This window comes from Sus scrofa, chromosome 5, assembly GCF_054392235.1.
Source record: "Sus scrofa isolate SSC_HxYL_T2T_F1_AM1 chromosome 5, Sscrofa_HxYL_maternal_Yorkshire_Landrace_v2.0, whole genome shotgun sequence".
Classification (NCBI taxonomy): domain Eukaryota; kingdom Metazoa; phylum Chordata; class Mammalia; order Artiodactyla; family Suidae; genus Sus; species Sus scrofa.
Genome location: NC_139387.1, coordinates 13846972 through 13862040, shown reverse-complemented (window position 1 = coordinate 13862040; position 15069 = coordinate 13846972). Strand labels below are relative to the sequence as shown.

General features: G+C 50.4%; 1 protein-coding gene and 1 long non-coding RNA gene across 8 annotated transcripts in view; one reads left to right on the top strand and one right to left on the bottom strand.

Annotated features, from left to right (window-relative positions):
- The window catches only part of LARGE1 (LARGE xylosyl- and glucuronyltransferase 1), a 593475-nt gene that overhangs the window by 20116 nt on the left and 558290 nt on the right, over positions 1–15069 (bottom strand). For all 4 annotated transcript variants that reach the window (XM_084955467.1, XM_021081477.2, XM_021081478.2 and 1 more), the window contains one exon: positions 9747–10025. In XM_084955467.1, the coding sequence (XP_084811593.1) occupies positions 9747–10025 (279 nt within the window). The remainder of the gene's footprint in view (positions 1–9746; positions 10026–15069) is intronic.
- The window catches only part of LOC106509271 (uncharacterized), a 107162-nt gene that overhangs the window by 86316 nt on the left and 5777 nt on the right, over positions 1–15069 (top strand). The window contains exons 3-4 of one of the 4 annotated variants that reach the window (XR_014803127.1): positions 2004–2141; positions 14473–14790. This is a non-coding gene — a long non-coding RNA (uncharacterized LOC106509271). Of the gene's footprint in view, positions 1–2003; positions 2142–6565; positions 6690–6956; positions 8967–14472; positions 14791–15069 lie in introns of those variants that run through there. The other 3 variants (XR_014803131.1, XR_014803126.1, XR_014803130.1) reach the window with 3 other exon arrangements.

Genomic DNA, 15069 nt, shown 5'->3' with positions numbered 1-15069 from the left:
GGAGAAAAGACAGCCTCTTCAATAAATGTTGCTGGAAAAACTAGACAGCTACATTTAAAAGAATGAAATCAGAACACTCTCTAACACCATACTCAAAAATAAACTAAAAATGGATTAGAGAGCTAAACATAAGACCAGATACTATAAAACTCTTAGAGGAAAACATAGGCAGAACACTCCTTGACATAAATTGCAGAAATATCTTTCTTGATCCACCTCTAAGACAGTAATGAAAATAAAAACAAACTGATGGGACCTAATTAAACTTACAAACTTTTGCACAGCAAAGGAAACCATAAACAAAATGAAAAGACAACCTACAGAATGGAGAAAATATTTGCAAATAAAGTGACCAACAAGGGATTAATCTCCAAAATATACAAACAGGAGTTCCCACCATGGCTCAGTAGTTGGCGAACCTGACTAGCATCCATGAGGACGTGGGTTCGATCCCTGGCCTCACTCAGGGGGTTAAGGATTCGGCATTTCTGTGAGCTGTGGTGTAGGTCACAGACATGGCTCAGGATCTGCCTTGCTCAGATCCTGCTCTGGCATAGGCTGGCAGCTACAGCTCCGATTTGACCCCTGGCCTGTGAACCTCCATGTGCGATTGGTGAGGCCCTAAAAGACCAAAAAAAAAAAAGAAAAAACAACCACCAACCATCCAATCAAATACTGAGCAGAAGACCTAAACAGACATTTCTCCAAAGAAGACAGATGATCAACAGTTACATAAAAGATGCTCAATATCGCTATTAGAGAAATGCAAGTCAAACCAAAATGAGATTATCACCCCACACCAGTCTGAATGGTCGTCATCAAAAAATTTCTAAACAACAAACGCTGGAGAGGGTGCAGAGGAAAGGGAACACTGCTACACTGTCGGTAGGAATGTAAATTGGTACAGCCACGATGGAGAACAGCATGGAAGTTCCTTAAAACACTGAAAATAAGAGTTGTCATATGATCCAGCAATCCTACTCCTGGGTGTATATCTGGAGAAAACTGTAATTCAAAAAGATACAGGCACCTCAACAGCAGCACTACTTACAACAGCCAAGCCAAGGAAGCAACCTAAATGTCTATTGATAGGTGAACAGATGAAGACGATGTGGTGTGTATATCACACACAAGGGACCATTACTCAGCCATAAAAAAGAAAAAAAAGTCATTAGCAGGAAAATGGATGGACTCAAAGCCCAGAGATTACCATACGAAGGGTGAAGTTACAAAGACCAGTATCATATGATATCACTTATACGTGGAATCTAAAAAAAAAAAAATACAATAAACTTATATATAAAACAAAAATAGACCCATAGACATAGAAACTTATGGTCATTAAAGGGGAAAAGAGGGGGAGGGATAGATTAGAAGTTTGGGATTAACACACACACTATATACATAAAAAACCCAACAAGGTCCTATTGGATAGCACTGGGAATTGTATAACCTACATGGGGAAAGCGTCTGAAAAATAATGGACATATGCATACGTACAACGGAATCACACCTGAAACCAACATAACATTGTAAAGCAACTATACCTCAATTTAAAACATATATGTAACATCTGGCGCATGGAGGGCACTTGCAAACATGCTTCTCCCTTCTCACCTGTACAAACCGCCTGTGCCCTGGGCTCAGAAGGAGTAGATGGGCACAGGTGGGGGTGATCCCCATTTGAAGAGGAGGCTAAGGCTTTGGGGTTTGAGATGCACCCATATTTTTCTGATTTCAGCTTATCCCTGGCACCCTGGGGGTGTGGTGCATAGGGAACCAGCCTGCAAGCTGGTAGATAGTGAGGAGCAGGGCTAATGCCCGCTGCAGATAAAACCAACTAGTGAGGGGCAAGGAGGGGCCGTGTGTACATGTATGAAGCTCTGAGAAGCCCCCTTGTGTCCAGCTGCCCACCATCTTCGAGTCCCTAGCATCCACAGTACCAGACAGGACAGTGGCTTTTCACCGGGGCGGTGGGAAATGACGTGAACACCCCCTCTCAGGACTTAGGAACCTACCTGGGGGCAGAGATGGGGAAGGAGCAGAGTTAAGCTGGGCTTATTACCTGCGCCAATGACTGCAGGGGCAGAGCCAGGCACAGCCCGTCCCAGGCCTTCTTCACACCCCTGCACAAGGACCAGGTAAGAAGTTTGCTCGGATTCTATCACAGTTGCCTAGGAAAGGAGTTCCCGGCAGAGGCTTCCCGGAGGTGTGTGGGGACAACATCGAGGACTTGCAGATAAGGGAGATAAGGCTGCCTGCGGGGAGGGGAACGGCAGGTCAGACACATCAAGGACGTGGGCAGACATGGGCAGAGTTATCTGGGAGGCAGGGGGCAGGGATGGAGGACCAGGCCCAGCAAGATGGGGTGCTTCCTGAATTGATGGTGTTAACACAGCCGGAGGGAGAAGCCTTCAGGAAGGGAGGCCCAGGGAGGACAGAGGAGCCAAGAATGGACTTTCAGGGCAAATTAGTAACGAGCTAGAGTTGACTGTGCCAAGCTCCGTGCCAGGGACTCTCTGTCAGCATCTCACGTTCTCAGCAACCCTACTCATTCCTGTTAAGTACCCTGCTGCCCCGTTTGATGTTAGCAATCACGTGGCGAAAGATCCAAGGTGCTTTCTATGCGCTGCCTGTGTTAGCCGTGGGCTGGGGGCCTCTCTGTAGTTCAGGGGGTCGTTCTGGGGCAGCCTGCCCAGGTTCATGCCCTACCTGGACCCTCCCCTGCTCCGACTCCTGCACGTTCCATCTTTCGGCCACAGCTTCCTCGTCTCTGAGATGAGGGACGGTGTTAGGACCTGGCCTGTGGGGTCATGTACGGATGAAACGGATGATCTCATGGAGAGGTTAGGACAGTTCACCAAGGCACAACATACACGTGATAAACACCCCCTGGGAGGGGCATGGTGGCTGCCATGATGACAGTGGAGACGGGCCCATCGGGCAGCCGGGTCAATGAACAGGCTAAGCACAGAACACCTTTGAAGAAGCCCAGGGCAAGCGGGTTGCACACGTAATGCTGTGCCCGTGGCCATGTTATTTCACCTAAGCGTGCTCATCTGTTAGGTGACCTATGCGTGGCGAGCGGAGATGACAAATGACGTGGGAGAGCGCTGGCGATGGTGCCTGGCGTACAGGACGTGCTCAGTAAATGTTAAATGTTGCAAGAGAAACAAAATGATGAACGGATGCAAGGAAATGCTACCTGGTCATGAGTCTCATCAAGCACCAGTCAGCCTCGCACCACCTGTCCCTGGCCCCGTTCACATTTCTGTCTTCAACTCAACCTGTGTTCACAGAACAGCTACCACATGCCCAAGAAAACGTGAGGGGGGTGAGAAGCGATCCTGGCAAGAACACAATGGAACTGGAATTTGTCACTGCTATCCCCGTCAGGATACAGTCCCCACCAACATGGCACATCTGTCCCCTAGAAAGCGAGGCAATGTTTACAAACCAAAGCCGAGGCGTTTCAGGTTTCAAGCCCTGGACAAAGATGAGGACTCTGCAGGGTTAGGGAGGGAAGTGAGAAAACGGCCCTGCTTATGGGTGTGGGGAGTCCCAGGTGACAAGGCTTTGGCCATTCTGGACCATGCCTCAAACCTGCCAGCGCATTTCACGCCTTTACACCCATTAACTTTCAAGCTTGAACTTTCAACTATCACCCCCACCCCCCCACGCTGAGTCTGAGCTCCTGTATCTGGATTGAAAATAGGAGCAGCAGGAGCAGCGCCCATGGCTGGAGGACCCCCTAGACTGCAAACCCCACGAGGGCAGGAGCCTGGCCTGTTCTGTGCTCTGTGACAGCACAGGGGCTGGAACCAAGCCCAGCTGCACAGATGGTGTAACGGATGTCTGGAACGTAGAACATTCCAGGCATTGTGTGAAGTGCTTTCCAAATACTACTCTGTTTAGTATCTTTCCAGAACCTTTTTTTTTTTTTTTTTGCTTTTTAGGGCCATACCTGTGGCTATGGAGGTTCCCAGGCAAAGGGTAGAACTGGAGTTGTAGCCGCCGGCCTACACCACGGCCACAGCACCACTGGATCTGAGCTGTGTCTGCAACCCACACCACAGCTCATGGCAACGCTGGATCCTTAACCCACTGAGCGAGGCCAGGGATCCAACCTGCATCCTCATGGTTCCTCGTTGGATTTGTTTCTGCTGCACCTAGAACCTTAAGAGGGAAGAAATACTATGACCCTCATGTCACAGATGGAAAGTCTGTGGGACTGAGTATCTTTCCCAAGGTCCAGTAAATGCCCTGTAAGGAGTCCTCAGTGTTGAAGTGCAGGTCTGGGCGACCCCAGGGACAGCACTGTCACAAGGCAAAACACTGCCTGGCACACAGCAGGTGCTCACTCAGTATTTTCTGGAATGAATGAGCATGGGTATATGGTTTCTTAAGAAAAACTGAGATGATGACACAAAGTAATAACCAGGCCGTACTGAAGGCAGCAGAGTTTGCGATGGTGGGGGTCGTGGGCAGGGGCCTGGGGAAGATGCTCAGTTGCGAGTGCTGAGCATGGGCCAATGTCCAGAAAATTCCATCCCGGTGAACACCCACTGGAAACCCCCCCCCCCACGAGAAGCTCTCATCAGCCCCTTTACTAACAGAGGAAACAGAAGACTGGGGAGACGATGCAAGCAGCCCCCAGCACGCACTTGGTGAGCCTGGTAGAACCCAGATTCAGAGGTGGGTCTGCGTGACTTCCACCACGGCTGCTGAATTTCACTCGACATTTCTGCCGTCAAGAGTGAAGGCTGCACACCTCCAGGCTCATGTTTCAGAAGGGGTGGGAGAGCTATTTTAGTGAAACTCTGCAGCTATGTCCATGCATATAACCAATTTCATTATTTTCCAATTGATCTGTTTGTTTTTGCTGTAATATTAGCTGGTTGCTAAGCAACTGCGCAGGGAGCTCTGATGCCGAACTTTTTGGGGTAACTAAGTCGGCTTTGGGAAAACAGTGACATGAATAAGTTTCTGCGGGCCTAATCGAAGGGCTGCCCACCAGCTCACCCTGGAATCCTGAGTTTTGAGAGGGGTCTAGCCCCTTCCATTGATGAGCAGGCTGTGGGAGAGGGGAGGCCACCCTCCCCCCTGACACGAAGATTTAAGTTCTCTGGGCCCTTGGTTTGGTCATCTGGGATGACCTTAGCTCACAGAACAGTGCTGAAGAATAGAGGTAAGATATACAAAGCAGCTGGCAGGGCTGCTGGCAGATGCTAAGGGCTTGATGAATGGCAACCATGATTATTTTCAGTGGCATCATTTTAACAGTCTGGGTAGGGTATCTTTGTGGACGATCCCTGCCGAAGAAGTCAGTCTATACCCGCCTGGTTGGGGCTCCCTGGCCCACTGTATCCTGAACCTCATCCCCAAACCGTGCTGTGTCTGGATCAGAAGATAATCTATCCCACTCACTAGAAAAAAATCTTAAGCCAAGGGAAAGTCAATATGGTTGTCGTCACGGGAAAAGGGCAGTGCACGCTTATTTGGGACTTCTGGTAGAATCATATTCTTGCACAGTTCCCAACATTCTAGTTCCTACGGATGTGCGAGGTCAGAGGTCACATACTGGTGGTCTGGAGTGGGGGCGGGAAGGTTCTAGTCATTCCGAAGACATGTTCGGCCTGGCTCAACAGGATTTGAATTTTTTTTAAACCAGTTGTCAACACTAAAAATTAAAACATGAAAACCCAGATTTATAGCTCCACTTAAAAAATACAAAGACCTGAGTCCTGCCCCCTACCCTCTCTCTAGAATACATCCACCACTGAAGTGAACAGACGGCTGCTGCCCGAGATGGGGCCCTGGTCTCCCTACAAATTGTACTCAGCATTCTTGGCTCCTCTGGGCCAAGGTCCTGGCCCCAGCAGGCATCTGTGTTTGGCATTCCTGAAAGAAGTCTATTACTTTTTTTGCTTTTAAGGGCTGCACTCATGTCATATGGAGGTTCCCGGGCTAGGGGTCCAATTGGAGCTACAGCTTCCAGCCTACGCCACAGTCACAGCCACATCAGATCTGAGCCACGTCTGCAACTACACCACAGCTCACGGCAGTGCCAGATCCTTAATCCACTGAGCGAGGCCAGGGAATGAACCTTCAACCTCATGGTTCCCAGTCAGATTTGTTTCTGCTGCACCACGACAGGCACTCCAGAGGTCTGTTTCTTCATTTTACAATAAAGAAACAGGTTGAAAACAAATAATTATTGGAAGTCACACAGTTTTCTTTATGGCACTGAGTGGGACCTGGGACCAGGGTCCCAGCCACTGCCTCGTCCTCTCTAACGTGCAAAGTCAATGCCATCATACCTGTTCAGTCCAGGAAGGATGGGGGCAGAGTAGGCCAAGAAGGGAAGAGCAGGAGGTCTAGGTACAGGCGTTTGCAAAAGAAGTCTCAGGTGGCAGCACTGGAAAGAGATTCCCTGCCTTCCCTTCCAAAGTCCAGCATCTTTGTGGAAAGGTAATGACTTCGGCTGCAGAATCTTGCTCTGGTCCATCTATCTGTCTCTGCTGCTATGTCTACCCCTCCACCAGCCTCCAACCTCTCTCACCAGAATGAACGCAATAGCCTCCTAACTCACCTCCTCCGGCCCGACTGTGATTGCTGCCCACCCGCCCTCCGCCCAGTGCAACAGCATCATCTTCCTTAAAGGCACATCTAATCCCACCTTTCTCTCGGTGAGTTTCCACTGCCCCCACCCTGCCGCATAAAGTCCAAACTCCTTAGCATGTTTTATGTGAAGTCCCTGCAGGATCCACATGGCTTACATGTCTGGCCACATCGTCTCTCTCTCTCTCTCTCTCTTTTTGGCCAGCCTTGTGGCATTGTGGAAGTTCCTGGGCCAGGGATCAAACCTGCGCCACAGCAGGGACAACGCCAGAGCCTTTAACCAGTAAGCCATCAGGGAGCTCCAGCCACCTCATCTCTTTTGCTGTCCCCATCAGGACTCTGGCCGCCCTTGCTTTCTGCAATGGATCGTTCTCTCTACCTGGGACATGGCCCCCTCTCCTGGGGAGCTCCAGCTCAGCCTTCAGGCCTCCGTTGAGATCTAACCTCTCGGAGACATCCTTTCCTCTACTGCCTCCACCCCAGATTAGGTTGATAACCCTGGGACGGACACCCCCATCACAGTACCTAAAGAAGTAGCAACTGTCACCACTGCTGGTTTAAAGCTCTGGGATTCTAACGCTCACAGATTCATCTGTGTGGTTCACAGACATGGGGACCCCTAAGGTACCCCGTAAATGGGTGTCCGCTCAATGAATGGATGCTGTGAATGGGGAAGAATTAAAACTCAGGGAAGTCCCCTGATCTTTTCACTCTAGATGGGAAGTCACTGCAATTCTCTGGTTCTCTTTCCACTCGTGCACAAAGAGCACTGGACAACTTCAGTTATTCTCAACTCAGGGTCTCTGGACTTCTACGGGGCCTGTGAAGAAGGAAAGGAGCTTTAGGGGGCAATTTTCAATATTTCAGAATGCATAAGGAGGACCACATGCCCTCCTGTAATAAGGTGGCTAAGGCCAACTTAAAACTTCAGCGACTCTGCAGTAAGGAAATGCGAATTCATGGGCAATACCAGTTGCCTCACATTGAGCAAGGCCGCGATCAGCGGTTATTGACGTCCTTGATCAATAGGACACAGGAAGACAACATAAAACACCATCTGTTCATGTGCAATGTTTTCAAATCTCGAGGCTCATGAGGCAAAGTAATAAAATAGTCTTTGCATGGGGGAGTGGAGACCACAGACTTTTAAGATGCGGCCAGTTCACCTTCAACTAATTGGAAGTTCGTCTCAGGCGCTCCTGCAGAAGAGCCCCAGAGGGGCAGAGGATGGGCTATGGTCCAAGCCCGAGGCCCCTCTCTTGCAGGTTGAGGGCAGCCCTCACCTCTACCATCTGTTCCCTTGGAAGCCCCTCACCCCCCAACAAGAGCGTGAGTTACTGTGGTTTCAGAATTCACAGGAATCAGAGGCTGAAAGTGCTATCTGGCCACACGGGGGCGCCCTCACTCCACATACTAGGATCTTAAAGCCCAGCTGGAGGACCACTCCGTTTTTGGAGGCCCCCTTCTCCCCCGCGCCGGGTCAGGAATTGGGGTTCATGGTGCCCTGTACCACAGCTAATGCTCTTTGAGAAGATACCTTCTATCCTTCCTGCCTGAGGCTTATGCTGCTCTGGGGTTGCTCACCTGCTGTTCTTAACAGACAAAGGCTGGAAGGGACTCCGCCTGCTCCCAGGGGAGATGGATGCTCTGACATCCCAAGATAACCCTGGAAGGAAAGCTGATTCAGAGAGCGGACAGAGAGCACAGGCTGCCTTTAGAGAGCAGGGCAGGGAGGGAGCGCCTATCACACCCCTGCTCTAGCTTCACTATAAAAGTGCAGTGGTATGCAGAGGCTTGATATGGAATCTCAGTTCTCGGAACAGGGATTGAACCTGGGCCACAGTGGTGAAAGTGCCAAGTTCCACTAGACCACCAGGCAATTCCCACGTAGAAGCTCTTTTAAGAATGAGTGTAAGGCAGAGACAGACAGGTACACACCACCATGGGGGAAGGAAGTGGGGACAGCAAGATAGCAAGAGAGAAAGAATTCAGATCCTGCCCTGTTTGGGATGGTCAGAAAACCCCAGAGCAATCATACAAGAATGAAGCAGGGCACCCTGCAGAATCCGGGTCCAACAGAACAGACACTGGTTCAAACCCTGGAAGAGGCTACGTGCACCTGAGCAGGTTACGTCGCCTCTGGGAGCCTCACTGTTCCCCACAATAAAAAGGGGGTGGGTAACCACGCCTGCCTTTTGGGCTTGATGCACGGATCCAGCAAGACAATTAATATATGCAAACCACCCCTTACGGCACCTGGATCAGGCAGGCACTCCCTCGGGAGCAGAGATAACTCATGCTGACAAATGACAGTGATAAAGGATTAAAAAAAATTTAACCACTTATATCCTGTGACTTATTTTGCTCATGTGGGGGCTTTGAATTCTACCATCCCTTCCCCAGATGGTTGGTTATTCCATAACAAATGCCACTCCCATACAGCCATCTATACCCTTCATCAGCCACTGGATGCCGGCCCCCTCCACGTGGAGGCAGCTGCAAGGCGTCAGTCACAGAGAGCCCCAGCGCGGCCTGATGGTGAGAAACACATGACCCTGGAGTCAGGCCGGCTGACCCCCGCCTCCACTTTAGGTGTGCAGCTCCCCATCTCCCTCCCACAGTCTCCCGTTGGGAAAATAAAAGATAATAATAGTTCCCGCGGCAGGGACCGCAAGGGGAGGGAATGAAATCCCACTCGTCAGGCACTCAGAACGGTGCCCGGCACTCGGCAAGCACTTCAATAAATGTTAGCCATCACCACCTATTTAGTTTTACAAAACAGCCAGCGATCTCTCTAGAATGGTTAGATGAAGGGTGTCTGATCCAAAATGAGAAGAGAAATGATACATTTTCTTAGAAGCTACAGCAAGACACATCCGACGGGGAGACAAGAGCGGTTTCCTAGACCCAGCCCTGCCACCGCATTTCACGGGGCAAACGGGGGTTTTCGTCTGTCCATCAGAAACAGGCAGACGCTGGGGAGCCTCACACCCCCCGACAGTCGGGCCCTCATCTCTGGAGGGGAGGGGAGCGTGGGCAGGTCCCCTCGCCTTCTGGGTGTCGGCTGCCCCACGGGATCCTAACGGGACGATCCTGAGGGGAGCTCTGGGCCCGCGCGTCCTCACCTGAGGTACTCATAGAGCCCGTACATGGGCAGGAAGTCGATGTCGGACAGGAACATGTAGGGCGTGCCCACGTGCTTCATGGCCACGTTGCGCAGCAGGTTCACGGGGTAGAACTGGCCCTCCTTGTACACGATGTGGTAGGCCACGTTGTGGCGGCCCATGAGCACCTCGGAGCCCTGCGCGTAACGGAGGAACTGCTGGGCCTCGGCGTCGGACAGGTAGAGAGCCAGGCTGATGGGCCCCTCCCAGTGCTTGCAGATGGCTTCGAGCATCTGGAGCCTGCAAGAGAGGAGACACGTGACCCATCTGCGCATGCGCACCGACCAGGTACCCGCGCATCGGCCGAGAATCCGCGCATGGTACGCATGCGCGGCCATCGTCCACAGATCCATGCATCTTCCGGCAGCCTCCAGGGCGGGGGGCTCCCACTCCATCGGCAATTAGTCAACCGGCTTCAAATCCCAACCCCTGCTCTAAACGTTCATCACTGTGTGATGGGGGCCAATCCGCAAGACTCAGTTCCTTCATCTATAAAATGGGCACAAAAACCCTCACCTTTTTGCTCCTAGTCCTTGAATGCTAGCAACCAAAGGGGTGAGGTGGAAAGTCCTATCTCACTATGAGCCTTTTCTTTTCAGATTCCTCTCTTCAATCGTGGGTGGGGAAAATATATTAAATGATGTTATGATGCTTTTCCAGCTCAAAACTCCTATACCCTCCTTCACTCTCAGCAAAGGTGGCCAGGAGCCCTATTGCTCCCCTAAAGCAGTGACCAGCCATGGGAGACTTAGCCAAACCCAATCCATGAGTTACAAAGAACACTGAAACAGGCAATGAAAACAAGACTCAAAATAACCACAATTACCGACTCATTACTATGCCCCAGACAGCTCCCAGACTTCTCCCTGCAAGCCTGTGCCCCAGCTGTCACCTCCCCATTTTCCTGATGTAGGAGTCGAGGCTCTAGGTGTCCAGTCAGCTTTGGTTCTTGGACTTGGACCAAATGCGTGTGGACAGGTTTCTGGACAGGACTTGGGAGACAGAATACTACTGGGTATCTGGCAAAGGGAGGGAAAAAAATTCTTATGAATGGTCCCTAAGATGACAGTGTCTTCATTTTTCAGAGCCCTGTTGCTCCAGGGTGCCAGGCAATTTTGTAAGGCTATCTGAGGGGCACTGAGCCCAAGAGAATGGAAGAAGAAAAAACACAAGAATGGAAGAGAAAAAACACAAGGTGTTTACAACAGAGAGGCTTCTGCAAAAACGTTTGAAGACAAATCTATAAAGATTTTTTTTTCCCCCAAAAGCATTAGAAGTGCCTGGTACATAAAATCTATGGTTAAGAAACAGCAAAAGCCTATTTCAATTTTTTATCCCTACCCAGCAAGAGGTACATAATCAGCAGTCTCCTGGTCAAAATGCCCACTTTATTCAGACAATTACCAGGAAATAGAGTCCATGCATTTCCATACTTCTAAACAAAAGAAAATGGACACACCTATCTTGTGCCAATTGGCTTTCCTGATGGATTTACAGCTTCCTCTCAGTAATTCCGTGAACTGGCATCCCCTAGATTTGCTTCCTCTTTCACGAGGGAGGATTAAGATATTCACTGGGGTAAGACGCCCTCCATTTCTCATACTGTATAACACTTGTTAATCAAGTTGACTAGAGCCAGTTTTTCAAGAGGCGCTACCTTCTCCACGGGGTTTGCTTTCACTGAGATTTGTGTTCAGCCTCTGCTTTGAGGGCCCTGGTTTCTGCTGGGCTCTGAGATTCTGAAATTTTGAATTATCCCACTTGTACCTCAGTTTCACTGTCTGCAGAATGGGCAGACTCTGCACTCTGGAGCCGTCTGCACACATTCTTTGAGGAGTAAAGGGCAAGAATAACCTCTGCACACATTTGGGGAGTAAAGGGCAAGAATAACCTCTAGTATGTGGCTGTCAGAGCTGCTGGAGGGAGTGGGGTGGAGAAGGTACGCCTGACTGCAGCCGAGTCTCCCCCAGACCTGGTTTTAGACTGTTCCTGAGTTTTTCAAGCAAAGAGCAGGCCCCTTGCCTGGGTCCCGCCTGTCTTCCCACCTCTGCGAAGAGTTTAGAGTGGGAACAGACACTCCTCTCAGGAAAAAGGTGCTGCTGATGTGACAGACATCACAGCCACGTGGACTTTATAGGAGTGGTGCCCAGACGGTCCGTGGAAACTCAGCGGAAACGAAGGATGGAGCACACACTCTGTCTCCCTGCCACCTGCCCCAACCTCTCTCTCTTTTCCTTTAAAACAAGCTGCTTTGCACCAGGATCTGAACAACACTGACAAACAGGCTCACTGTAATGATAATATATGAAACGAGATCGTGATACGGTAAATCTCTACCGTTACCTGTTGCTTACAGGGTACTGACCACATCTTGGCCGGTAATGCTATAAACATTGTCGAGACTCTCACCACTGTTTTAGGAAGCTCCGAGAATGACTTCTTTCAAGTCATGTAGCTATGAAGTAGATGAGCAGGATTTATACCCAGGTCTGTCGGACGCCAGTGCCCGGGATCCAGACCACTACTCAACATGAACTGGTTTTGAGCCAAGAAAGATGTCCCCACCTTCTCATCACCTGTTTCCCCAAGCCAGCATGTGGTCTCACCTTGGTGTCAGCTTCGCTCTATTCCTTCTTCCTCCTCCTCCTCACTCTATTGGCCACTGGAGATGGGCACTTGCCATCTGCCTCTGCCCGGATTAAATCAGGAGCCACCACGGCGGCTGGCCCTCAACATGCCCTGAAAGGAGCTCAGGGTGGAGACCGGGAGTGAGGCACTCTGTGCTTTGGGAAAACTGGCAGAGCAGCTCTTCAGATAGCTAGATATTTTCAGGAGACTTTTTGAGCCCAATGCTTGCATCTCCTTATACCTAGAAAAGCACTAAAATTCTTCATGGTGAGATCTGATTCTCAGGATGAGCAATAACCTTGACTAGACCAGCAGCAACCTTCTGCAAAATGTATGTGGGTTGCAGGTACCTCCCCTTTCACCAAAATCACATCTTCACTGACCTTCCCCCCATCTCTCTGGAGCAGCTTCTCAGAGCTGTCTGAAATGCTGCTTCCCAGACTAGAGTCCTTTTTTTTTTTTTTTTTTTTTACTCCAAATAAAGCTTAACTCACTGCTCACATGTTGTGTATTTTTCTTCCAGTTGATCCTCTCTTGGGGTCAAAGATTCCCCCCCTCCTCCCTGTCCTTCTGGTCCCTAAGATCTGTCCCTGTGCAGCTCCTGTTGATACCACGTTTTGCGCCAAGTGTTTGTTGGGTGTCTTACACAGGAAGATAAAGGACCCGGCACAGCAATGGAGAGCAGCACAATGGAGAGAGTTTCAAGAGACGATGATCAATTTTAAAACTACAGTCTCATCACTTTGGAAAGAACCTTCAAGACTTCAGTCTGACTATACCATCGTTATGATGAAAGGGCTCAGCCTCAGAGAGGGCCCGTGACTTGCAGCACGAAGCATGCAAGAAGAGGTCATGCTGGGACGAGGAAGAGGCCAAGGCTCAGGAAGGGCCAGAGCGATGTCTGGGGCAGGGGCTGCCTCAGGGAGTCCCGAGACAGGAAGCCCCACACAGTCCGTGCAGGTGTAAGGCAGCAGCAAGGGTGATGGCTGAGTCTTAAACCTACAAGATTGGGGTCGGAAGGAATTCTAGAACATCAGCAGCTCAGGCAGGTGGCTGCTGAGTCTCTGCTGGAGGGGGACCCACTGCCTACAAGGCAGATGACTCCAGGGTGGTACACTGAGCCAGGCAGGCCACAGGGTACAGAGGGCAGCTGTGGGTTTGGACTCTGGGCTGTGTCAGCAGCCCTGGGCTAGTGATGATAGTTCTTCAAGGTTCTTACCCACATATGCGTGTGAAGGATAATAGTAACTTTGTTCATGACAAAATGGCAACAAATCATCCCCCTCCCCACCCTGCATACACCCTTTAGTAATACCCTCCCCCCTATACTGATTCTGGGCTGGCCGTGGTGAGACAGGATGGGACCTGGGACCCTCTGCTGCAGGGGATGCAGTGCTTGTATCTGGACAAACATCTCCTCAAGCCACAAAATATAAAGAAACTATAAGGAACTAAAAACAGTGGTGTGCACACGCAGCGGGGGCAAATTATGGACAGCAAAATACAAAAAGACAAAAACACCAAATACCACACTTCCAAAGAGCCAAGAGCAAAAGCAGGGTACTATGCGCATGCCCCCTGCACACCCCACCAAAGGGGCATGCAAATTGCCTAAGCCACTCCTCTGACCCAAACTCTGGACATGCCCCTACCCTGATCCCATGTAAGAAACCAACTCACCACCCCCACCCCCACCTCGGGGAGCCAGCAAGAGAGCACAGGCAACTGTTGCTAGTTTTCACGCACGCCTGGTGCAGCAGGGGTCCCAGTAAAGCCTTGCCTAAATTTCTTGCCTGGTCTTATCAATTTCTATTGATTACAGAGGCCAAGAACCCTGGACAAGAACAATGGGACTTGCTTAGGTCCACGAGACATTAGCAAACATGACCCAGGCAGAGGTGCTGCATAGTGCCTGCCTGGTGGAGCTTGCCCCAAGCTGCTCTTGGAACCTTGTGACCACCATGCAAACAGCCTGCTTACTCACGACTGCCAAGTGTCTGTCTCAGAGCTGGGTGTGCAGCGCGTGCTCAGTCCATGACAGCTGTAATTTCCTCCTCAGGCTCTATTCCTGCCTTTCCAGCACGCACTCACCCAAGTATCTACTGAGCATCTGCAATGTGGAGATAATTGTGCTGGGCCCCGGGATGACCAAGAAAGACAAGGCTCCTGCACTAGTGGAGAGGAGGCAATAAACAAACTACGATGTGTTCAGAGAGCGAACTGAGGGCTGGAGGAGCAACAGAACGGGAAATGAGTGCCGGCGAGGGCAGGGCTGCTGGAGAGGTAAGCGTGACACCTGGACAATCAGAAGGATGCGCCTGGAGAAGGAAGAGGGAACAGCCCTCGGTAAGAAGAAACCAGCGTGGGCAGCACACGAGTAAGCAAGGGGCAGGAGAGCGGGTGCTGGGGGATGGGCAGGTGCCAGGGCAGGGGGCTCCAGGCCATGGTGGGCAGCTCTAATACTATTCTAAAGGCCCTGAGAAAGCATCACACAGTTTAATGATGTGACTTAATATACATACATACATACATATATATATATATATATATATATTTTTTTTTTTTTTTTCAGGGCCACAGGTATGGCATATGGAAGTTCCCAGGCTAGGGGTCAAATTGGAGCTGCAGCTTCTGGTATGTGCCACAGCCACAGGCA